The following is a 24311-nucleotide window of genomic DNA, read 5'->3' on the forward strand; positions in this document are numbered from 1 at the left end:
AGTAAGTGGCCCTTTAGTTGAGATTATTTTGTCACTCATCCTGATCCCAAGACAAGAATTAATTTCAATGCTCAGGATACGAGTTAGGTGGAGTCCTTGAAGCAGTCATTGGTTATCAGATAAAATATTCTGAAAGAGGTTTTTGAAAGAAGTAACAAGGCTTTGAGTTGCATTATTGTAAATGCAGAATCCAGTGTTTTTAGAACCTGATCGATACTCCGAACTACTTAGCATGATACCTCTGCCTTTTTAAAAAAAATGTATTTTCTTTTGTCGAGAGAGAGATCCTTGGAATAGAGGACAGAGGTCTTATATAATATTAGGTAAGAACATGTGACAACACTTTATTCTGTCTGAGCCCACTCTGCCTAGTGTGTCACAAGATGATAATGTGAGCATAAGCATGGGCAGCGATAACACAAGGTCCTTGTCCTTGGCTGCTACTTTACCCTGTTTGGATTTATCCGTCATTTCTGTCATTGGAACGTTTTCCTTTGGATCCTCTTGCCCGCCGTGAGTGCAGAAATGTCCCTGCTATTATAGAATATCTGAAAAAACACATCATGTGAACAGTGTGATGAGAATTACGTGGCATCTTTAAGACCATGATTGTTTGTAGTCAGTAAATACACTACTGATAACATAGCTGTGCTTTTTTTGTTATTTTTCCAGTGATTCTCCAGGAAGCAGCTGTTGCTTTCTGATTAGACAGTCTTTATAGTTTGTGCTGTCTTAAACCCTTAAACCTATTTTTCTGTTTATTTAGATGTCCTCAAATACGATAAGATTCTCAGCACTTTGCATCTGTGTGAAATTCACATACTATTCCAGTCAGACTGCAGCCACAAGCAAGTTAGATTTTGGTGCTGCATGTCGGTAGTCCGTGCATCTGTCAGGCAAACACACCAAATTTACCCAAGTATTGTATTGTGTTTAGGAAGGACCTGCCAAGCCTGAACTGGAACATAGCAGCAGGAATAGATCAGCAGGCACACCATGGGAATCACTGATTGAAAACATACAAAAGAGTTGAATTTTGTAAAAATGTATTAAAAATAAAACATATTCCCACATTCACATGCCTTCAGTAATTTTAGGGACTTAACTGTCTATTAAATCATCTATAGAATATCAAAAATAATTCATTCATAGTTTACAAGAGACTAAAATAATAAGCTCTACTGACAATATTGTATTCAACCTGCAATGATGAAAAAGGGTCAAAGTGTGAAAAAATTGTAACATTTGAGAAGCTTTAAGATGTGTTTTAATTTTATTTGATACACATGGATTTATGCAAATACAAAAGACCTCATTTAAAAAAATTAACAAAAGAGATTAATGAACTTATTGTCATCATGTTATTTCCTATTGATACACTATTCCAGTAATGAACATACCAACTAATGTCCTTCAAGTTCAAATTTATTATACGTATTTATATTTTTACTACAAAGAATATTGTGAATTCTTACATATCATACTGTCAATACAACACATGAAGCAAATTTCATGGAATGTACAGGCAAATAAACAGTGACTTTAAGGGAAATTTAGTGAGTAATGATCTGTATCAACAGTCAGCAGGAACTGCAACAACTGCAGGGTTTGTTTGTTCCTACACAAGCCCACATCCCCTTAAAGCTACACTTTTTTATGGCTGAGAGGAAGAACAAAGTCACATTTCCACAACAGAGAGGAGTCAGCAAGACATTTACAGTAGAGAGATGTAGTAATAAAGCGGTAAAGCAACAGAATACAAAATACTGGCATAATACACTCATTTGCTTTGGTGTGGGGCTATTTTATGCCATACATAAAATATTGCTCTTAACACTTCAGCAATTTCGGTACCTCGATTTAAAAAAAAAAAAAAAATACTCAAATGAGGCAAAGAGGCCATAGCGTCCATCCTCAGGGATATACATGTGCTATCTGTGAAATATGTCACATAATCTGGTGGTAAAAGGTGTTGGAGGTTGAAGGGTGAAGACTGAGGGTTCAGGTGTCCTCTCAGATTTCTCTGCCAGGGGAGCGTGGAGTGTAGCTCTGCCTCTCGCAGCTGGTATCCAGACGCAGCCCTGCTCCAGCACAGTGAATTCTGTTAGTATTGACTGACGCCGTGAAGCCCCTCCTTTCCTTTCAGCACATCACATAGGAAATCAATCAAGCTAATCAGGGTGAAACTGGCATCTGCAAATAGATCTTCTGTAAACTTTAAAGACAATGTTGTGCATCATCTTCATATACTACAAATTAATTTTGCTGCTTGTGCAATAGGGAAGGGACCAACAACTTTAAGCTGGGGAGTACTACTCAATTTGTGAATACGATTACTATTATACTATCATCATCCATGACCATATTTTAGAAAGTATGTCTAAATGTGTGTTTACCAGGAAGTTAGAGTCTTGAAACACAGGTGCAATTAAGCAATTAAGTTGCATCATGGGAAGAGTAGGATCTAGTAGGTTGGGTGCTTGATCCAAACTAAAAGAGAGAATAGCATGGCCTCTGCTGCATCAGTGATGAGATGTTCTGAGCTGATCCTGAAGACCAGTGTTGAGGCCAAACTGAGCATTTTTCAATAGACTGGTATCAGCTAAAATAAAGCTAATTAAAATCCAATCTTTTCTTTATTATACCCGACTGCAGTGGTTCCCAACCTTTTCAAACTCATGGCCCAATTGAAATGCTCAAAAATGTTGGCGGCCCAAATCTGACCCTGCAACAATATGGAAGCCACATAATAGGTTCTCAGAGCACTTTTTATTTTAATTGTGATCGACACTGCCTTGAACTTCACTGAATGGCATCAATTCACCATTTGTTTCTTGAAACTCTTTTAATTCCTTCTTTTGCTAACCACCTTTCTATTTTGATACTTCAATCTTTGCCATGGATGTAATCTTTTAGCTCGCAATCAGACTGAGGTAGCAAACAACTACAAATTGTGGTCTGGCTGGCGACAACATCAAAGTTCCTATCATTGGCTTCATACAATGATAGGCCTTAATACAAGGATGTTTTTAAACATTTTGAATGTGTGAAATTAGTTTTAAAATATTTAAAAACAATGTCTACATCATTATTAATTTCCATAATTACATATTTACACCAAAATTGCTGCTCTCCTTTCCCACGGCCGGACTTTTCGATACAGTGTGTAACTATGGAAAATGATGTAAGTGAGCAATAGGTTGTATAAGCTGTCACTAATGATTATATTAGTTGTATCTCTGTGACTAACTTGTCAAGTGTTTCTGTAGTTCCAATGCCACCAACAGATTGATATGTCTTCTCTCTTGTGAAATGTTTCATGACAGTTGCAGGAGTCACATTCTCCCAGTGAATCTTTAATTCATATCAGTAATTTGAACTTAAAAGTTTTGAACCATGACCTTCATTATTAGGATCAGGCACCTTGTACAGGTAAAGTAGGGTACAGCTGTTATTTCAATGTGTCAGATGCATATTTAATCAACACTGAGGTATTGGATTAGAGTCAGAGTCACGTTTGTTGGCCAAGTATTTTTGTACCTTTCTACCACATTCCCTTAGCCACTGGAGAACAGCAGCAAAACATGTGGGTTAACGTTCTCATTTGAAAATCTGCACATTTGAGACTGGAAACATGCCTGTATGTATCTAACAAGTTTTCCAACTTCATAGAAGTGTACTTCTAAAGTACAGTGCGGTGTGATTTATAGTTTTGTTGTAGTTTGCCTAAATAGCTTTAGGTGGTAATCCAACATTATTCTTCCTTGACAGGTGATTATTTGATTATTTTCATGAGTACCTACCTGTTTTTGTAGCACACAGGCTGCTTTGGTCCACAGTCTGATGTGAATGTTTAGGTCTTGGCTTCATCACACAAGTGTAAATGTTTTCTTCTGTGGTTTTAGTGGGAACAGGTGTATAGCGTTGCCATGAAAGAGTAATCAGTTGTGCTATTTGTCTGGCCATGGAGGTTTTTTCTGGAACAGGTGGTGGTATTTTGCGTGGCTTAGTGGTCACCTTCACCTCCTCTTCATTCCCCTCATTGAAGACATCATCAGACTCATATGAATGAGTGACCGAACGGAGATGCACCGCACAGAGATCCTCAAGTGTCACCACAGGCAGAGGGTTTGGCAGAGATCTACGGAAGGCTGAGGAGTCTGAGTGGTGCCGACGGGATGGTTTGGGTCTGAGAGGGGGTTTAGTTTTAGAGGAAGGGTCTTGATTCGGAGGGTCGTCTGATTTAGAAGTTGGGGCAGGGCCCGAGGGGTCAGGAAAGATGATAGGGAGGGGAATCTGCAGAGACAGCCTTTTAGTGCGAGCCCTGGGGGACATGAAGCTGGACTTTGGCTGCAACTTCCAGCCGAGGGGGTCATGGCCAGTGATGACAGATGTCTGCACGGGAGGAGGAGAGGAGCAGGATGAGCATGCGGACGAGGAAGAAGATGAGGACTGACTTGGTGAGCTAAAGATCCCCATGGGGGGGCAGGAGTAGCGTTTGAATGAAGAATCAGATGCTGAGTGAGGTCTGAGGAGAGATACTCCTCGCTGAGGAGGCTGTGGTTCCTTCTTGTTCTTCTTCACAACAATGACTGATGTGGGCCCACACTTACTAAAGTCAGCTGACCAACGTCGCTGGTGAGAAGTGGGGGTCACACTGGAGGTGGAGGCTGTAAATAAATTGGGCTCTCTGCGCTCTTGGCTGTGTGGTCTGACTTGTCCTGGTCTTTGTCTGCTCTTGCAGTCTCCGTTCTGTGCTCTGTGGCTCACATTATTAACATTAGACACTTTTTTACTCATCTGTCCACACTTAGCATAGGCACCATTGACTAGGGCTGGGCTAGCAGTGCCATTAATAGCGGTGGAGTCTTTAGTCATGCTGCTTGGTGGGGAGGAACTCAGTCTTTGTCAGGCCCGGTATATAACCCTGTTAAGAGAAACAGGGAAACATAGAAAGAGAAAGGGGTGGGGGTAAAAATTTTGAAAAGAGGAACAAGAGACGCCCATCCTGATTTCTCAAATATAGTTTCACATGTTTGTTTTGCAAACCAGTTTATTTTCACAACAAAACTAGATGCTTTGTCAACACCCATCAGTCATGGGAGTATTTAAAAGGATTTTATTTATCATCTGAAAAACTACCTATTTTCATTTGAAAAGGTAATTTTGACATTTATATAGTTACTGTTGATAAATTGCTAAACTACTTTTATGCTTTTAGCTACAGTGCTAAGATATAGTAACGGTAGCACACATGGTAAAAATTCATTAAGTCGGCAAACTGACTCAGTAATCAGTAATATCCTATATAAAATCATATAATAGCCTAAAGTTTTGCTAACATTAGCTAACATTAGCCAACATAAATTAGGAATGCAAGACAAAGACTGACACAGCAAAAACCCCGGCTTACACAGCATTGTAGAATAAATAGTTGGTTTGATTAAACTACAATATATTGCATGCAAACTAAATTAAACATAAAATTCTAAAACTGGTGTAAGTGTAAAACATTGTTTACCTGCAGTGCGCTGTTGATCTCAGTTCTCATCTAGACTGGACTCATCTCTTTCTTTAGTCTCTGTCTTAACATAACACCCTCAGTGTGTGTATCCCCACCCAGCCAATCTGACCACAACTTCCTCATATTAACGCCCAGAAACCCACAGAGTCCACATTTCACACAAACACACACACACACACACACACACACACACACACATACACACACACACGTAAGGGTTGATTAACAGCAGGTTAAAGCAGGAAGAAGAGTGTGAGAAAGTATAGAAGTATAGTATTTATAACACATTTCATACACCTCAAAGACACTTAAAAACTGATAGCCTTACTCTGACTACTACTATTTACCAATTTTTAGTAATAATCCACAGCTTTCTCAGTGTTAACTAATGCATGTTTTTCTACTGTTTGTCATTACCTGATATAAGAAGTGAGTTTACCTATAGCCAGTTGATTAAAGGTTCACCTTAATCATTAAAGAACAGATTCTTCTTCTATGCCCAGTCATTGTCTAACATATATTTAAAAGTGAAAACTGTCCACAGTGAAGTCTGACTAACTAGAACTTTGTGTCTTGAAAGAGGCTTAGTTGTTGAGTAACTTGTTCATACTTTGAGTTCATGTTCATTGTCTTAGTGGGATAGCATTCAGTCTCATGATGTTTGCTTTGCATTTGGACTGCCTTCTTATCCTGGCACCTCACATCAAGTGATCCCTACTCAAAAGCAGTCTGACCACCTGCTGTCATTTTCAAGTATGTCATAATTAACTGCTTTCTGCTTCACAAACATTTTTAGCCACACTAGCAGCATTGCTTTAGGGATGTCAATGTTAGCCAGTCGGCTCAACCTCTTTTGTCCAGACCGAAATATTTCATTTCCTACTGGATGGTTTTTGGTACAGACATTCATGGTTCCCAAACATTTTCACTTACTCTGAATAATATGTCGACATTTACTGAATGGATTGATACAGACTTTGGTACAGACATTCACACTTCCCAGATGTACTTTGTTTTTAGTGCTAATTAGAAAATGTTCGCATGCTACCCTGCTAATCTAAGACAGTCAACATGGTAAACCTGCTATACCTGCTAAACATCAGCATATTAACATTGCTATGGAGAGCATGTTAGCATGGTGATGTTAGCATTTCACTGCACCACTGTGTCTAGCCTCCAAAGCTGCTGGCATGGAGGTAGACTTTTAATCTTGTTACTACACAAAAACCCGCAAGTAGAATGTAACTGCATTTTTAATTATTTATACATTATAATGAATTCAAACCTTAACGCCACTGTGACAATAACATGACAATACCATGATGACAATAACAGCAATTTCACATATAGCAACTTAAATTTTGACAAAGTGGTAGGTGGTTTACACTTTGTTGTGCATTTCTAATAACCACACACTTGGGTAATAAAACAAACCCAAAAAAAAGAAAGTTTTGAACTGTAATTCTTTCTGGTGACATTATTTCTTGAGCAAAGGGATAAATCTGGCAGCATATTTCAACCAGTGGGAGCAATGTCAGTCTGTTGACTCTAGGAAGATTCTGATAAAAATTGGTATTAGTGATTGACAATTATTGCTTCTCTGTTTCGAAGACGAAGTTGCAGTAAGCTGCATGCAATGGTTAGACAGAACTTTTTTTTTCCTTGCCTTGCTGACACTTTTTTTTTAGGTTGTTTGTATCTTTTCTGACAGCTAAAGATAAGCTCCCCTCACAAGATTCTGCAGGAGCCACCACAGCCATAGCTAACTAACATCTTTTACGTTTGTGCAAAACGCAGTGGCTGTACACAAAGTCAAAGTGTCAACCTGAAAGCTTATAGCAGCACCATAAACTTAAAGCATGTCACAAGCATGCGAGGAGGGAGTGGTGCAATGCCATGGCAGTGCATGAGTGAGGAAATAATAAAAATTAAAAAAAAAAAGACACCTGACAAAAATGGGGAAAGATGCAAAAGAGGAGCTGAATGGTATGTAGACCAACACATACACGTGTCCTCCTCCCATGCTCCTACCCACTGTATGAACTCTAACGCTCAGCGTTGGTGAGTTCTTTGAAGTTTGATGAGCTCAGAAGCTGCGTTCCTTCTCTCACTTCCTCCTAATCCACCCACAGGCTGCCAAGATCTTTCAAGGCTGCGTGAGTAATTGGCAGGTTCACATGTTATGGAGGTTCAGGGCTCTTAGGTGATGGCTCAGTACATTAATCTCTGTGTAATGAAATGATGTAAACCACCGGGGAGGCAGCGCAGAATGCTGTAAACCTGCAGACGAGGGGGAGGGATTACCATTGATCTGACTGGTTTACGTCTGATGATACACACAGAGCGAGATGAGGGGCATGCAGGAGGAAATGCGTATGTACTGTACAATTTGTGCGTGTGTGTATGAGAGAGAGACCTGACCTTTTTCTTGCAGTTTCATTCAATAACGATGAAATATATTTACCTCTGCTCCCCTCTAGTCAGAAATGGTCAACATGTGTATTGATGCTTGCAATGTTAACAGTCTTTGCTTATGTTACTACATCACTGTTAAAACTTTAGCTGAGAACTTTCAATTCAGTTTGTTCAATTAAAAAAAAATGAAAAAGATTAATAGTTTCCTTTTTTCTATAATCTTGCACAGAAGTTGCACATTTGAAATAGGACTGTGTTTGAAGCTAGAAGGGAATTGAAAGAACATAAGTCCAACACTAAGAAGCAAAACATTCAGGAATCAGTATTTTATGTTTCTTTATTTATTTCTGAAGTTGACAGAGAGGTTTTTCACAATGGGAAAGCAAATAAAGGCTCAGCAGAGATGTACTGTAGAGCTCTTTGGAAAATGGAGAGATTTGAAGACTGATCCCCACAGGTTTGCCAGCAAAATGATTAAAGAAAGCTGTCTGATTTTTCGTGGAAGTCACACCCTGGAAGGGTTGGAAGGATTCCTGGTTTTAAACTGTTTGGTAGAGCTGTGATAGCTTGCTGAAAAATGTATTCCATTTAACTCAACCTGAAAAACCCCCATGGTGCACACTGCAGTTTTCAAAATCAGACCTTTTCAGGTTGCTTCCTTCCAGGAGGTTAGTGGTGAAGAAAATCATTCCTGGCGTTAAGCACTGGCCTTTTTTTCACTTAGGACTTACTCAGCAGAATAATGTTAATATATACTATGTCATAATGTAAAATATATTTTACCAGGTGGTTGGGATGTTTATTAATAGAAGGGGTGGTATTTTTTAACAGCACTCAGTATTGTATAGAGTACATTTTCTATGATAAGCCTAACATTATTTAATTGTATATCTGTTGAAATTATTACATCTGATCTTTTTCTTTGATAATTTTCAGATGTTGTCAATATGCATATAGTGATTTAGTAGGTAAATCTGGGGTGATACTGTTAATACTGCAATCCTGCATCATAGAAATGAATATTTTACTAAATTGTTTTACTAAATTGTTTTGCAAATTATAGTTTTGACAAATGTAGATTTGTTGTGACAAACAAAATCTCTGGCTGGATTGTATTCACAGGCATTGAATTAAAGAAACATCACATTTATGAATTACACTGGAGGGAGGTGGCTGGGATTGAAGGATATTTCCTCATCAAATCAGTGGAAAAAGTAATCAGGATTTAATACAGGTAATAATGATCCAACAAAGCCCAACTTAAAGGGCCTATTTGTATGTCTTGCTATTGCTACATAGCCAGTCTAGAAAAAACGTTGTGAGTTCAGCATCAAACTTCTTTCCCTTACTCGCCAAGAGCTGTCTCCAGTGGCGGAAAGTAACGCCAATGTTAACTCTTGTCTCTGTCACATCTTTTCTTCAACTGAAGTTAGCATGTTAACCAGTTAGCCCCAGCCCATCACATCACTTTCCGATAACAACTCACTGCAGACTCTAGTCCGCCCTGAAGAAGTAGCGTTGCTGAGAGCCGCAATGAAGGCCAAAGGTCTCCCCTACTTGCTTCTGACAAGAAAACACTTTCAGCAGCAGAGAGAACAGTTGAAGACACTGACCATTTGGGTCACTGGAGGTCATAGAATTTCCAGGAAGGGGTGTGTGCACATTTAAGTGTATAGGAAATACTCATTTTGTTGTTAAAAATATCTTTTTGTCTATTTCACCAAAATTGAGCTCTGAAGAAACTAAACTAGATAATAAAATATGAAAAACTTACTCCACAACAATAATAGCGTATCAGAAGCACTGGTGATTTACAGCCTCCTGACCTCTATTTATATTCAATAGATTTTGATATGACAGCTGGAGTTAGCTCGGAAAACTAGTGTACACTGCACCAACATAAGGGTTAAGACCACATCCACATTATTCCATCACTGCTACCTGCATCAGTCTGTGAAATTAACATATTCATCAACAGCCCAGTTTACCTGCCTTTATAATCTGACATGTGCCATATGCTATGAATTTGACTGACATATGTTTTATGCTATGAATAAATTCATAAATGTCAAAGTAGATCAAATGTGATACACAGCCACATATATCGTAGCATTTCAAGGTAAAAACAGCATGGTAATATATTACACATACAAAATATATAGTAACATGTACAAATGAATATATTTTTCATTTGTCGACATTGCTCACAGGTAGACATATTGGTGAAGAACATCTCTTTTCTTTCACCTTAGTGCCAATGAAATGTCCATTTTCCTCTTATATCATAACAACATAATCTTCCTGTTCTTCTCTCTCAAACAGTTGAGGCGTTTGGACATAACCTTGACCTCTTGAACACTGGCTTCATTGCATAAGCTCTCCATTTCATTACACCTAACTCCATCTTCTTCTTCTCATTCTCATGTAGTCTTAATAGCAGAATCTCAGAATAGCTCATCGTCCTTGACGATATCCTGTGAACAAAAAATTAAGCAGACTGGAAAGTGAATACAAATCCTACGATCCTCTGTGGCTCATTATTTAGTTTATTTATAATCTTAAAATTCATTTTACTGCCAAAAATTACAACTTATCAAGATTTTGAATGTATAAAGGTTGAGGGTAAGATTGGATTTAGCTTTAATCACACACCAAAGCACATACACATATAGTATCTGTACAGAGAATGTTAAGAGATGGTAATTACCATAACTGAAATTATTTCCATAATCATATGGGCTAATTAGAAACATGAAAGCAGGGCAGCTACGTGGCTGTAATGTAAATTATTGTAGCCTGCATTAATAATCCTATTTTACTCTTAACACATCATCATCACAAGACACAAACACACTGCTCAGCAACATGTACACATAGCCTACTGTGGAGGATTGAAGCTAAATAAGTTGTTTTTCAGAAAGAAAAAACATGTACTTTTTTACCCCCATGAAGCAACGTGCCATTTTTTCACAGTTTTTGTGGTTTTGCAGAGCTGCTAATTTTAATCTATTCAGTGAGTTCGAATTACAGTACAAAATTTGAAAGTTTGATAATAGTTGAAATCACTGGTTATTAGTCAGTTACCTGAAAGATTTTTTAAATAAACATTTTATTATGTATTTCATTAACTCATCTATAAGAAATATATCAAAATAAAAAAGGCTGCATAGTGGAATCAGAACAGTGGCAGTAGTCTGCCATTAATGGGTGGGTTTAGCCACAGTTCTGTCATTTTGATAACAGTCACAGCAAAAGACACAACTAATAAAATATCATTATAGTCATTAGAAATAGACTTAAAGTTTGACATTTCAGGTCACTGATGTAGCCTAACAAGTGAAATGACGATTTGTAAACAACTGTACTGATGAAATGTAATAACATTTGTCTTGTCATAAGCCTGAAAATACATCTTAGCTACTAGTTACAGCAAAAATGTACCGGGATGTACTGGTAACATTTCACAAGTAGCAAGTCTGTTTCTTTTTTCTTTTAAACAAATAATGCACTACATTTACGAACTGCAGCAGAGTCTTTTTGGTTAGATGTAAATAAACACATTGTTTTTGAAGTCACTGTGAATTTTTGCTCTATTAAACCAGACTGTCTCTCTGTAACCATAACTAAGTGCTTTGAGTGTCTAGACATAACAACAAAAAAGTTGAATACTGCAGTCTCAACAAGTGGATATTTTACTGCAAGTTTGAATACGTTTGGCAGAAAACAAACATGTTGTCATTGAACATCTTACTGATACAGTCAGTATAAACTTTTTTGGGACTTGCCATAGACATTAGTTCAATAATTATCATATCTCTGTATGATACAACAAATACCAGTTGGTGATTTCCACAATTCCTTCAAAACATACTTGCTGTTGTAAATTAGTTGTAGATAAATGTCAATGAGACAGCATTGCTAAAAGACAAATTTCAAGACAGATTTTGTGGTATTTTGTTAATTTTTGGATGGGCTCTTGACATACCTGTTCCTGAATTGCATCTCTATCACCTTGACATTACTCGTTACAACTCCTAAGAGATTTTGAATATACAGCATATGCTTCACAGATCCTCAGACATTAACTGCTTCAATCCAAACTGGTTTTCAGATATCTGTCAGTCTACCCCTACGTGTTATTTTAAACAAAGATCAATTATTCATTCTGTTTTTATTCTCAGTTATTATCAGAATCCTTCTTAACTCATTATTACAAATTAATCACCCCAATAAAAAATGACGTTAAATGTACAGCTACTGTTACCAATGATTTATTTGGCAAGGTGGTTCTCAAACTGACTCAAATTGGACCATGGAAACCTATTTGATACGACTGAGTCCTAAGGTCTCCCATCTGATAAGATTTTGCTTTTAGATGTTTTATTACAGAAAGTGTTTGAAACTCATGACCAAAATAGTCATACATTTTGTCATTGTGTCACTCATGGGTGGAAATGTAGTGAAAATAAATGATTCCCCTTTTTGCTGGGGAGCCCCAGGAACCCATCAAGGACCCCTAGGGGTCGCTGTACCCCATTTTGAGAACCATTGTTTTAACAAACAGTAATAAAATGTTGTCTGCATGTCACATCCACTGTTTTCATGTATACACATAGAGAACATCAAGGTTGTATTACCTTTAATCAGTGTATTAGTGAGTATTGCCGAGTACACTTATTTGTTTGTGGAAGAAATTAAAAACTGGAGACCATCTTGCAGTGACATTACACCAGCCACAACGCCCATGTTCCCACCCATGGGTACTCAATATTCATTACTACATCATCACGTGATTATTCAGTGCTCAGGGGTAGGACGACGCCCATGTTTGAACTCTGTCTTTATTTTGATCTCCACTAGTACAACATAGGGCTGAAACGGTTCCTCGAGAAACTTCATTAACTTCGCGTTAGGTACTGCAGCATCAACCAGCGACAGTCTCCAGACGCATGTGCAGCAATGTGGGTTTGTTTTGTGTCAGTCAAAACATGGAGGAAGATAGTGACAGAGCTGCTCCAGAGATTTTTCAGGCTTTTAAAATCCTTTTAGAAATTAGCGGGTGTAAAAAAGATGACTCCTTTTACACTGCCAGATGAGTTTGTCTTTCTGTGTGAGCGTGCACACTGACACACACAGGCGCAGGAGAGAAAGAGTGAGCTGGGTTCAGTTTTGACAGATAATATTGGAGACCTGTGTTATTTTCTCTCTCATTTATTTTCTACATTCTATACATTTTTATGTATTCTATTGTTTTCTTATGTCTTATTCTTTAACAAGACAAAAGCAGTTCTTATCCGATTACTTGCTTAATCAATGGAATAATTGGTAGAATATTTGATTACAAAAATAACTGATAGCTGTAACTCTAGTACAACGAGTTTCAAGACTGTATCTTGGACAGTTGTGACGTTATCATGGTGACACCACTCAAAACTGCCTCTGTGGTAGTTGTCTGCTGGACCACATTTTTCCATGATGACACAAACATACAAAGACTCAAAAGATGAAAACGGTTTGAGCCCAACTTTTGCAGATGGTAAATGTTAGCTGAGATAATCCAATACTAATCAGATCTGGAAAGACAGCAACAGTTTAACTTTCTATGTTTTTGCATTGCATTCATCATCAAGTCTTAGCTGCTCAGTGATATCACTGGACATTTCAAAAGTTTGCCCAAGTGGTACCTGAAAATGGGATGAAAACACATTTCATATCAGCTTGTATTTTCAAATGTTATAGTAACAATGACTAACAATGAGATCTATACCTCACACTTATGTGTGTGTGTGGATGAAAAAGTATGGGAGTCCTCCAGAGGCACTACATTTTTTTTTTTTTTTTTCAGCAAAGACAGGTAACAGGGAGCCCAGAGACCACTGGCTTGTAATTGGAAGGGCAAAGAGGAGAAGGTGTGGAGGAGGAGGGCGGGGCAAGATGAAGTGCAGCCAATGACCAATAAATGAATCGTTTGTCTTTCTCCCTTTCTCCGTCTCTGTGCATTCATCCATCTCCTCTGTCACCGCTCTTTATCTCCAATCCCCCTCCTCTATCATCTCTACTCTCTCCTTGTCCCTCTTTTCCTTTCCTGTTTTGGATTTCTTCACCACTCTGTGTTCTCTCTCCATCTCCAGGCATGGTTGACAGAGATCCATGAGTACGCCCAGCAAGATGTGGTCGTCATGCTGCTGGGTAACAAGGTGAGACCTTGTTGCCAGCACTGGGAGACGCAGGGACAGATGGATTCATAGAAGGAGGGGAGGAGGGTTCATGGAGGGAGGTATGGTGGGAGCTGGAGTGTAAGGACAGATGGATGGATGTGCCTGGAAGCAGGGTGAGGTACTTTATTATGTATCACAGACAAGATTCTCAAAAGTCACAGTTTAGTGGTTACTGATAATTTCAGTGCTAAAACATCATGTTGGGAAAGTGATAACAGGTATTGGTGAAGCTTAACTAAACAGTATTTAACATTTTATATTAAGAATTTATCAAATAATTGTATAATATGAAAAGACTTACTCATAATAACAAACCCACTGAGAATTTTCACCTATCTCAGCTGATCTGCTCAATTTGATCGAGCTTTTTAGCATCTTTCAGCTTTTAACTTTTTAGTTTATTCTTTCCACTCTCATGAACCACATTTCCAGCCTAAGAAGGTGGCAGTTTTTTGTTTTTTTTTTTGTGAAAAAAATCTAGATTTAATGTAGACAACCTGCCCAACACCAAACAGCAGAAAGTAATTGCAGCTAGCTGACCGCAGTGGAATATAAAGCAGAGGAGGTAGCTGAAGCAATAACCAGATATCTTCTTAAGGAGTTCATGCTGAGCAAGAACAGTTGCTTACAGCAGTTCACCTGGAAAACAACTGAAAATGAAAGCTAATGTTGTTCTGTGGCTGATGGTTAAGGCAGCACTTTGATAACACGCTCAACTTTAAGCAACATACTTTGAGCTAGTTTTGATTTGCAACTCGAAAACCCTCAACATTTTTTCCAGCCACAGTAGGCAAACTGTATTCAATGGAAAAGCTCTACTAAACCCTCTGTACACTATCTGCCCAGTGACAGGCAGACAAAGAGTGACTGGCTGAAGGGAAATAGCTAATAGCACGGTAGCTAGTCATTGAAAAAATAATTAATATTTTTATGTTGGCCAAAAATACAATGTGTGTAATATGTAAATTGGTAATTGAATGGCATGTCATCCATAGCAACTTTGTAAAGTGATAAAATTGTAAGATTAAACATTCTTATTATTTTTATTCGTTTTTTTTTAAATCTACACATATATAAAAGAAAATGTAAGAATATTTTGAGATACCTTTTAGCTGAACCTTGTTTCCAGCCACAACAAGACATAGTCTCAAAACAAATGGATAAACTGTCTTTGCGCTATTTGCCCGGCTTGAAACAGCAGGCAGACAGCAGAGCTACAGAAAGACTGAATATTACTGTTACATTCATAAAGTAGCCAGAAACATTGCTCCAGATTAATGTTAATGTTGCTCCATGTCTGTTGAATGTGTTAACTAAACTGTTTGTTAGCATGTTAGCCATGGCAGCTTTGTAAGGTTATAGTAAATATTTTATTTTTATCTTCTTATAGAGATCCTCTCCCTCCAAGTGGACAAAAAACAGCAGTTACTGCAGCTTTAGTTTCTCCATTTTTACGACAAGACATCTTGGAATATATCTTATTCCTGTGGCATTCACTGTGTCCAAGTTTTCCTTGCTCATTTTCAGGAACTGTTGTCATAAAAAATAGAAATCAAAAATGTCAAAGTACTATTAAATCAGTAAAATATCAAATTGGCAGGTACTGAAATTTATGCAGTGAAACAGGAATATTTAATAGCATGGAGATGTCAAATATGGATGAGAAAATGCTTTGAATAACCTGGTTAGCATGAAGCACTCTCCAGTGTCACAGTGTGACAGAAGTTGGGTTTATATTGTGTGTCCAATGTGTTCTAGGCCGACGCCACACATGACAGGGTGGTGAAGCGAGAGGAGGGAGAGAAACTGGCAAAGGTGAGCGTCACGATAACACACATGCACACACATGCAGTTGGACACATGTAACAAGGATAAAAGACATGCTGTAATTAATCTTCCCACACAGGACCCTAAAACTCCCCCCGTGCAGCTGCTGTTGTCTTTATTAGTGTGTGCAATTATGTATTCATGGACGCGCATAATGTTGTTATTGTTTGGAATAAATGACGAGAGGGGGGTGGGGGGGCCTCGCTAACTTCATTTTAGAGGCGGTTTCACAGATAAGCTCTGAGAAGCATGTTAGAGTAAAAATGAACACAAGTGGTAGGGAGTAGTGTGGCAGTAGAACTGCAGCTGTCAAGGTAACACACACAGCAGGAATATTGATATGCACATACACACACACAGAGAATGAGATCATTATACCTGGGAGCATCTCGCATCGACTGCATACTGTGCTCTCTTCTTATGAATTGTGGGGAGAAAATTATATTTGAAATCTCAGCAGCCATCAGAATTATTGTTGAATTATTGGTATTGATCAGCAAGGCTTTCATCTCTCTCCAGGTACTTAAAAAAATCACTCTAAACCTAATTTGCTGATAATAAATCACTCATAATCCTCACCTTTCTGTTAGCACATTATAAAAAATACCGAAGTGCCACACAAACACGCAACTAATGACATATGTTTCTGTGTTTCTCTGTGCAGGAGTTTGGAGTGCCCTTCATGGAGACAAGCGCTAGATCTGGACTGAATGTGGAGCTGGCCTTCACTGCTGTGGCCAAGTGAGTCACACACAACAGCACAGTATGTGCAGCATGGATCCCTAAGTCCTCTGACTGAAATATAACTTTACTCTGAAGGAACACAGAGATGTTAAGTTGAGAGTTTGTGTGCTCTGATTAGAACTGGGAGATGAAAATCATCCACTCGTCCAGGTGGATCTGGTGTTCCAAGAACATGTAGGTGAAAGAAACATTAGCCTATCATAAATCGAGAGTATGTAACTTTTGAGATGATTTATTCTTTCAGTATGTTTCCATTGCACTTTGTTGCATTTTGCTTTTATCTGTACACCAACTTCCTCTTCAGCCAAGTGCAAAAACTTTTTTGCAATATTTCAAGATTTTATTTTATTATTTTATTTTTTTTGAGTTTCCACTGTTTTTTTCTGCACAAATTGAAACTGTGCAATCAGGTGGCTGGAAACACACCTACTGTCTTCTTTTAAAGATGAGAAAGTGAAAATTGTATAAAAAGTAAAGTGACAATCATAGGCAGTTTGAAATTATGCATGGTTACTACTTTCTACTTTCCCTCTAAGAACTTTTGCAAGTGACGGTTAAAAGAACACTGATATTAAAGGATTAGAGGAATAACCAGCCATGTACTGTTAAGTTATAAATCAAAGTAATAACCAGCCATTACATTTTGTGTGAAGCTTTCATATTCAAGTTTTCAAATCTGTATTGCGAATGAAGGACAGATGAAGGAGGACTGATGCAATATGACATATGAGCAAATTTCAAAGCAGAGAGTGAGATAGCCCACCTCTGGTCTTAAAAAAAAAAGTCTGGTAATGATAGGGAAGAGCAGGGTTAGTGAGAGTTATTTTTGACATGATGTAAACTTGCATTTGTTCCCTGAGGCCATGGTATGGTGATAGAAAATGCCAAACTGACACATTTAGATACAGTGGGGTCCAAAAGTCTGAGACCACTTTTACATTCACAAATTACAGATTTGTTCTCTTGACAACAAAACACCAAATACTCTTATTTGTCTTATAAGCAATGATAAAAGTGAGAATACTATTTGGAGAGTGTGTTTCACTCATGTGTAGTCGGGCAGTTTGTGTGGGAGCTGCTTTTCATTTATAGCCTCGTTATGGTAACAGGCTGGCATGGTTGGGTGTTGCCAAGAATAGCATAACAGTCTGGCACATAACGACCTGCAGATACAGAATCTAAAACTAAATCCTTTCTTGTTGTTGTCATCTTTTGCTTTCTCTTTCCTCTCTCTCTCTCCATCACTTGTCATCTGTCGCTCTTCCATTATCTCTCATCTCTGTCACCTCATCTCAGCCCATATTTTAGTTCATTCCACTGCAGTACAGCTTTATTTGCACAAAACACAAGTCCTGAAAGTAAAAGCAACATAAAACCTGATTTACACAGACAGTGTGACAATGGCACTAATCAATACTAAAGTGACTTGTCTGTTTTTGGACCACTGACAAACCTGGGCATCATTTTTCTCTTTGTGCTTTAATGTCCTATGTAAATGTTGTTTTTCTTCTTCACTTGGAAGAATTTGCTTGGAATTTTTTTTATGGTAAAGATAATCCAGTTTTACCATTCTATATAAGGCTCAGTAAGTCACCATGTTGTCGGCTAGTAAAGACCATATTATGATATGGTCTTTACTAGCCGACAACAAGTCATAGTTACACATTTAGTTGCCGAAACAGGGATAAACAGTTAGCCTGGCATGTAACCACATATGTGAAGTAGTGAGCTTTAGCACTGCGGTGAGGCTGATTTATTTATTTATTTTACCTTTGGACTGAGCCAGGCTAGCCGTTTCCTTCTCCTTCCAGTCTTTGAGCTAAGCTAAGCTAACTGTGTCCTGGCTTTATTTTTATATTTAATAGACAAATGTGAAACTTGTATCAGTCTTCTCATCTTACTTTTGACAAAAAAAAAACAAGTGTATTTCCCACATGCTGTTTTGTTGCTGTTGTATGGATTCCATCAAATATCCATTCTATCATTGTATACACGTTGTCCATTCTATTCAGATTTGGCATCTTTGGAAAGTTTGTTATTTTCAAACTGGGATCCTGGGCTCAGTGGTCTGTGAAGTTAAAGGAGTTAACTTGTCAATCACATGACAGGAGAGACAGGCAGGTAGAGCAGTGTTACATATATTCCAGACCGGGACCAAATAATTTGCAACTTTTCAAAACAGAATGTTAGCATAAATAGATAATGAATTATTATGATAAAACATGTAAAAACCCAACAAGGAAGCAGTTAACAGTTACTGATGAAATTACTTGAAGCTGACGGTAAGAACAGCAAAACAATTATTTCTATCTCAAGTAAATCTAACTAAATAGAGGATACTTGTTTCCAAAACTGTGCAAGACCAGAAGACTCCAGAAGTATATGTGTAAGAAATTAGTTGAATAAAATCTGTGTAAGAGTTTAAAATGTATCTGTCTGCAATCTTTTTTTTTTAGGAAAGTTATGAATTATCTGTCTTAATTAAGTTTCAAAGTTCTTTAAATTTCTAAATGTATTAAAATTAATGGGAAGCTGTAGCAGCCTGGAAAGGCACATTCATTAAGCTAAAATATATTTGAATACATTACATTTGAATGCTGCCACCTCTCACTGTTAGCAGAGCTAGCATAGCCTCATGTTACTGTCTCTGTCTGTCTCAGAGAACTGAAGCACAGGACCATGAAGGAGCCTGACGAACCAAAGTTTCAGCTGCAGGAATACGTTGACAAAGAAATGAGGACTGCTGGCTGCTGCCGTTCGTAGACTGCATCCTATCTGTTTGTGTGTGTGTGTGTGTGTGTGTGAGAGAGAGAGAGTGAGAGAGAGAGAGAAAGAGAGAGAGATAGAGAGAGAGGGAGAGAACTGGTACATTCTGTTATTGTACGTAATAAATCTGAATTGGCGTGTCCGGGAATAATCATGAAATCTCAGTGTTTGTAATATTTCTATTAGTGGTGATATGACCAATATGCTCTTTCTCCCAGCCCACCTTTCCTCTGCAACTGTGAATGTAATATAATTCCTACTACCAACATGCTTGCACACACACAAACACACTCGCACACACACACACACACACACACACATGCACTCACACACACACAGTTATGTTTGTAGGTTGACTTCCTAGCCTGTTTAATGCATTCTGTGCAGTTTTCCATAAGTGTGATGTACATATTTTAAATGTAAGTTTAATTTTGTGCTTTGAAATCTTTGTAGTTTGTAAATGCCTGTCTTGTTGAAACTAAACAAATATGTTGAATATTAAATCAATCATAGAAATAGATCTTATGAACACATTTGTATGGATACACTCCTGCAACTAATGTAAGCTGTCAAATGGCACTGTGTGCTGTTTATGTACAGGATAAAATAGAGCTGTTTTTAATACTGGTACTTGTGATCATGACTGTCATCATACTGATGTGTCTGTGACATATGATTTGAGGTCCTGACATTTTGTACAGAGATTGTCCAGTTTGACTTTAAAGCTGCTATATGAAGCATTTAACATTAATAAAACTCCTGCAGTAATTATCAGACCATATTAAATGTAATAAACAACATCAGTAAAAACCTGTAGGAGGCCATTGACCACTACTGTACTTTGCATTTTACTAATTTGGGAATAAAGCAGCTGTGGCAAATAACCGGAAGAGGATGCTTCCATTGAATTCAGTCCCAACATGTTAGATGCCCAGGACAGAGAAAAATAACTTTTTTTTTTTTACTTCGTTGACAGGTTTCTTTTGAAATTTAGTCTAAACCGGGGAAAAAAACAAGTGGCATATTGAGTTCGAAAGGTCAGAATCAGTAGTTTGACAAAAAAAAATTTGCCTTTTCTGAATCTCTCTATGGCATCTTATGGTCGTCATCAGCGGATGTTGTTGATCTGCTGATGAAGACTGAATCAACTCCATCAGCTTTAAGATTTAACAAGATCAGTGTAGTTATTATTCAGTGGGTCAATCTCCACAAACTAAGCAAATTCCATCTGCTGATGAAGACCATGAGATGTGGCGGAAAATTTCAGATAAAACTTGAGGCCTTGAGTTTAGATTTTTTGAAAGATTGAATATTGCTATTTAGAGAGAGATAATCTATTATTTTCGTCACTCTTTGCATCCCGCTGAATTTTAAACTATACAATATACTGTGTAAATATTTACAACTGCTGCACTAAACATCTTGATTGCTTTTGCCGCTTTGTCAGGTTTTATTCTGGGTCAGGTTTTATTTCAGTGCAAAAAAATGTCAAAAAGAACACAAAATAAACCATAGTGTAAAAGCAGACAGGGCAGGATATTCAAAGTACAGTTTGTGTAGTTTCACAAATTTAATAAATTACAAACAGGTCTTGAGAATTTGTTGAACACAGAGGAAGGTTTGGTTGCACCCATTTGTGACTTGTTTTTTCCTGCTGAGGTTTTGAAGTTCCTGTGATTCCACAGAGATTTAGCCAATGTTACTGGATCTTTGCTGGACTAATGCTGCGCTACGGCTCCAATCCTCAAGAGAAGGGTAGAGGAAAAGGTAATTGGAAGGTTGGTAGTGGGTGGAGAGATGCTGCTATTTTGTGCTGGTCTCAAGGAGGAGTAACAATTCAGGAAAGATGGAGGATTCACGAATAGAGGCTTTTCAGCAGCTGCTTCGAATCGATAACTTGTCACAGGCATTTTTTTTTTCACTAATTCTACCCAGTGATAGGAACACTATTTTATGTCAGATGTTTTATTGAAAATGGTTCTGTTAATGTTTAAAATACTATACATTTCATTTGCAATTACTGTAAATACAGGAATGCTTACATTGAATTCAACAATAAATCAGATGTCATTAATTTATTGTTAACTTGTAATCTGTACTGTATCTTAAATGATTTGTATTGTATCAATCTAAAGTATCCACATTAAAGAATCACTCAATAATAAATTGGTTGTTCTTACCTGTGGATGAGCAGTGATGAAGCTCAGATATGAATCTGCAGTACCATCATGTGGTCGTCGCTTGTTATTACAATATGAACTTGTGCAATACAAAACTGAATTATCTGATACATCATCATCTCTTTATAGTCCTGTGGAAAATGAAAACTTGCATCAAAATCGCTCTCTTGTGCAAGATTGTAAAATAGACTGAAAACTGTCTTGCTTTATTTGCGGTTACATAACAACTCATCTACCAAATCCCCTGTTTTACTGACCTCATGTTTCATTTTTGTGCAGGTGCTCAGAATGTCCTCATGTCTCAAAAAGACTTGTGCTGAAAGGAAAAATGGTCAACACCATCAGCACTTGGACAAGAAAACACCCTTGAATACAGGTGTTAGTGGTTTCAGCTCTTGGTTTTTGCAAAGGTGTTTTGATGGAAGTGATGTCCTGCTCCGGCCTATGGGTTTACTGATAATCTTCATGCTCAGTAAAACATCTTGCAGGATTTGGAGGTTATGCTGTGTCTCCTCCAAATTACCATATTTACGCCTGTTTTACAGAAGGTTATTTAATTAAAGTGGATTTATCATAAAATCTTTGACAAATTACAATCAGGTTTTCACTCACATCAGCTCATGTGGAAGACTGTCTAATTGTAATTCTTCTCAATATGGGCACAACTTTGAAACAGTTGATCTTTAAATTTCATTGAATTGCCTAGGAAAGTGGTCTAAGACAGTATCCCTGATGCCAACAGGGAGGCGGTCTTAGACTGGTTCAGTCCTACTTAGTAAACAGAATTTTTTTGGTTGAGTGGTGCTGGCCTGTGGTGTTTCCAATGGCTCCATCCTTGGCCCCCGGTTGTTCCGCTGCGACTGGGACATATCATTCAGACACGGAATATTCAATTCCATGGTGATGGCATGAAAATGCTTGTCCCAGTAAACACCCTGGGAGGAGGCCAGCTGTCTGAAGTTAAATGCTGAATGTCCTAACTTTTTCCAGCTGAATGAAAAAAAAAAAGTTTTAGGTCTTCATTATACTCAGAGTGTAAGACAAAGCTATCCAGTTCTGGCCTCTACACTAAAATGGATTACTGTATTACTGTTTTTCATAATAGAAGCAGCTCAAAAACCTGTATCATTGGTGTATGAATGTGTGTGTATGGCAGAGAAGCACTATATGTGTATAGAAAAGTACTGTATGAATGCATTTGTTAATGGGTGAATGTGGCTTCCATTCTTAAGTATTTTGAGTTTTTTAGAGAAGTGCTTTAGGCCATTTACCATTACCATTACAAACTGGATTTACGACATCATAAGTTTGGTAGTCCATCATGGCTCAGTATGCAACTTGAAACCTCTAGTGCACATACAATCAGTGTAGACTTTACAGTATCAGGAAATGTCCAGCAGTTAAACTTGAAAATGAACAATGACATATTCATAGATTCAGTTTTATTTTTTTTTGTTTTTTTTTAATCAGGGAGGAGGCAATATCGTTTTATGATTTCTTAATGAGGCAATCTAACAGGTATAACATATTAAACACAGCCTCCTTGCTTTATAGAAAGCAGCAAAGCCTGAAATCTTACTTTTACCCATCTACATCAGCAGATGTCAGTCTTCACATAGACTTAAGAATGGTGTTTGGTTATTCTACTTTGTTAAATAGTGCAAAGTTTGTACCATGATGTAAGCTAACAAAGGCTTTTCAGAACATTGTTGTGCTCTCTCGGCTTTGCGTCATGGATATGATGGTTTTCACCTGCAGTAACTATTTGGTCTCTATTTTGGTAACTATTTTCCTCCTGTAAAGCAGCAAGTGAGATCATTTCTGCTTTCAAAAATGTTTATGATACTTGAAACTTCTCTGCAAGCAGGTGGGTGGGAGAGCTGAGACTGTGAGGACTGATTACCAGACTGGATTAACCTGGAAGAATGAAGTGTAACAGTCTGGGCGAGGAACACTGGAAACATTTTTTTTTTTCAAAAGCAGAACATCATGCAAGTGCAGGGACATTTTAACCTGAGTGCCTCTCTTTATCAGTCAGTACTGAGCTTTGATTTGATTGGTCTGCCAATGTTTAATGCCATGACATTCTGTAACAAAGGGAGTGGAAGAATCAGTGGGAAGAAGAGAAGAGACAAAGTGACCAGCAGAAGGGAACAGATCAACATCACCCAACACAGAACCAACAGATGTCACACAGGTAAGCGAGCGAGAAGACATCATGACCCGCTACAGGAAGTGAAGACAGAGAAGCAAATTAAGAGTGAAAAACGAAAATAGATGAGAATCTTGAAACCTTCTCCAGTACGAAGTTTTAAGATTCTTATATTAACCTAAAAGGTTTCAGTATATTATAGCTCTAGAGATTGCAATGTGAGTCTATAAAAAACACAAAAAATGAGCCCACAGGTCATCTGCAGCTGCAGGTCATCTTATTTTGATCCTCAATTACAGCATGGTCCAAAAGCCCAAGACCACTCTCCCATTCAATGGGAGAGTGCAACCGTGCAACCAAGATGATGAAGGTCATCTAACCTTACTTTTAACCCAAACCATGATCTTTTCCTAAATCTCTCCATGTAGTTTTTGAGCCTAAACCCAACCAAACTGTGACCATTCCACACCTTAAAGTGATAGTTC

The 24311-nt window shown here is 37.9% G+C and overlaps 2 protein-coding genes across 4 annotated transcripts in view; one reads left to right on the forward strand and one right to left on the reverse strand.

Moving 5' to 3' along the window:
- Positions 1-21660, forward strand: part of LOC139608550 (ras-related protein Rab-26) — a 100457-nt gene extending 78797 nt beyond the window's left edge. Inside the window, exons 6-9 of one of the 2 annotated variants that reach the window (XM_071462435.1) lie at positions 14071-14136; positions 15916-15972; positions 16649-16725; positions 19389-21660. In XM_071462435.1, coding sequence (XP_071318536.1) covers positions 14071-14136; positions 15916-15972; positions 16649-16725; positions 19389-19491 — 303 coding nt within the window. In that variant the 3' untranslated portion in view covers positions 19492-21660. The remainder of the gene's footprint in view (positions 1-14070; positions 14137-15915; positions 15973-16648; positions 16726-19388) is intronic. The other variant, XM_071462436.1, reaches the window with a different exon arrangement.
- LOC139608548 (NHS-like protein 2) lies at positions 1251-5612 on the reverse strand. 2 transcript variants are annotated; one of them, XM_071462433.1, is made up of 3 exons: positions 5522-5612; positions 3804-4927; positions 1251-2081 (listed from the first exon to the last, which is right to left on the reverse strand). In XM_071462433.1, exons 2-3 carry the CDS (start codon positions 4876-4878, stop codon positions 2014-2016), a joined length of 1143 nt encoding a protein of 380 aa, XP_071318534.1. In that variant the 5' UTR covers positions 4879-4927; positions 5522-5612; the 3' UTR covers positions 1251-2013. The 2 variants fall into 2 exon arrangements, with proteins under 2 accessions (XP_071318534.1, XP_071318535.1); XM_071462434.1 differs by having other exon boundaries at positions 1968-2139.
- Positions 21661-24311: the final 2651 nt, after the last annotated feature.

This window comes from Trachinotus anak, unplaced genomic scaffold (assembly GCF_046630095.1).
Source record: "Trachinotus anak isolate AG129_WGS33_773 ecotype Australia unplaced genomic scaffold, CSIRO_AGI_Tana_v1 ptg000025l, whole genome shotgun sequence".
Classification (NCBI taxonomy): domain Eukaryota; kingdom Metazoa; phylum Chordata; class Actinopteri; order Carangiformes; family Carangidae; genus Trachinotus; species Trachinotus anak.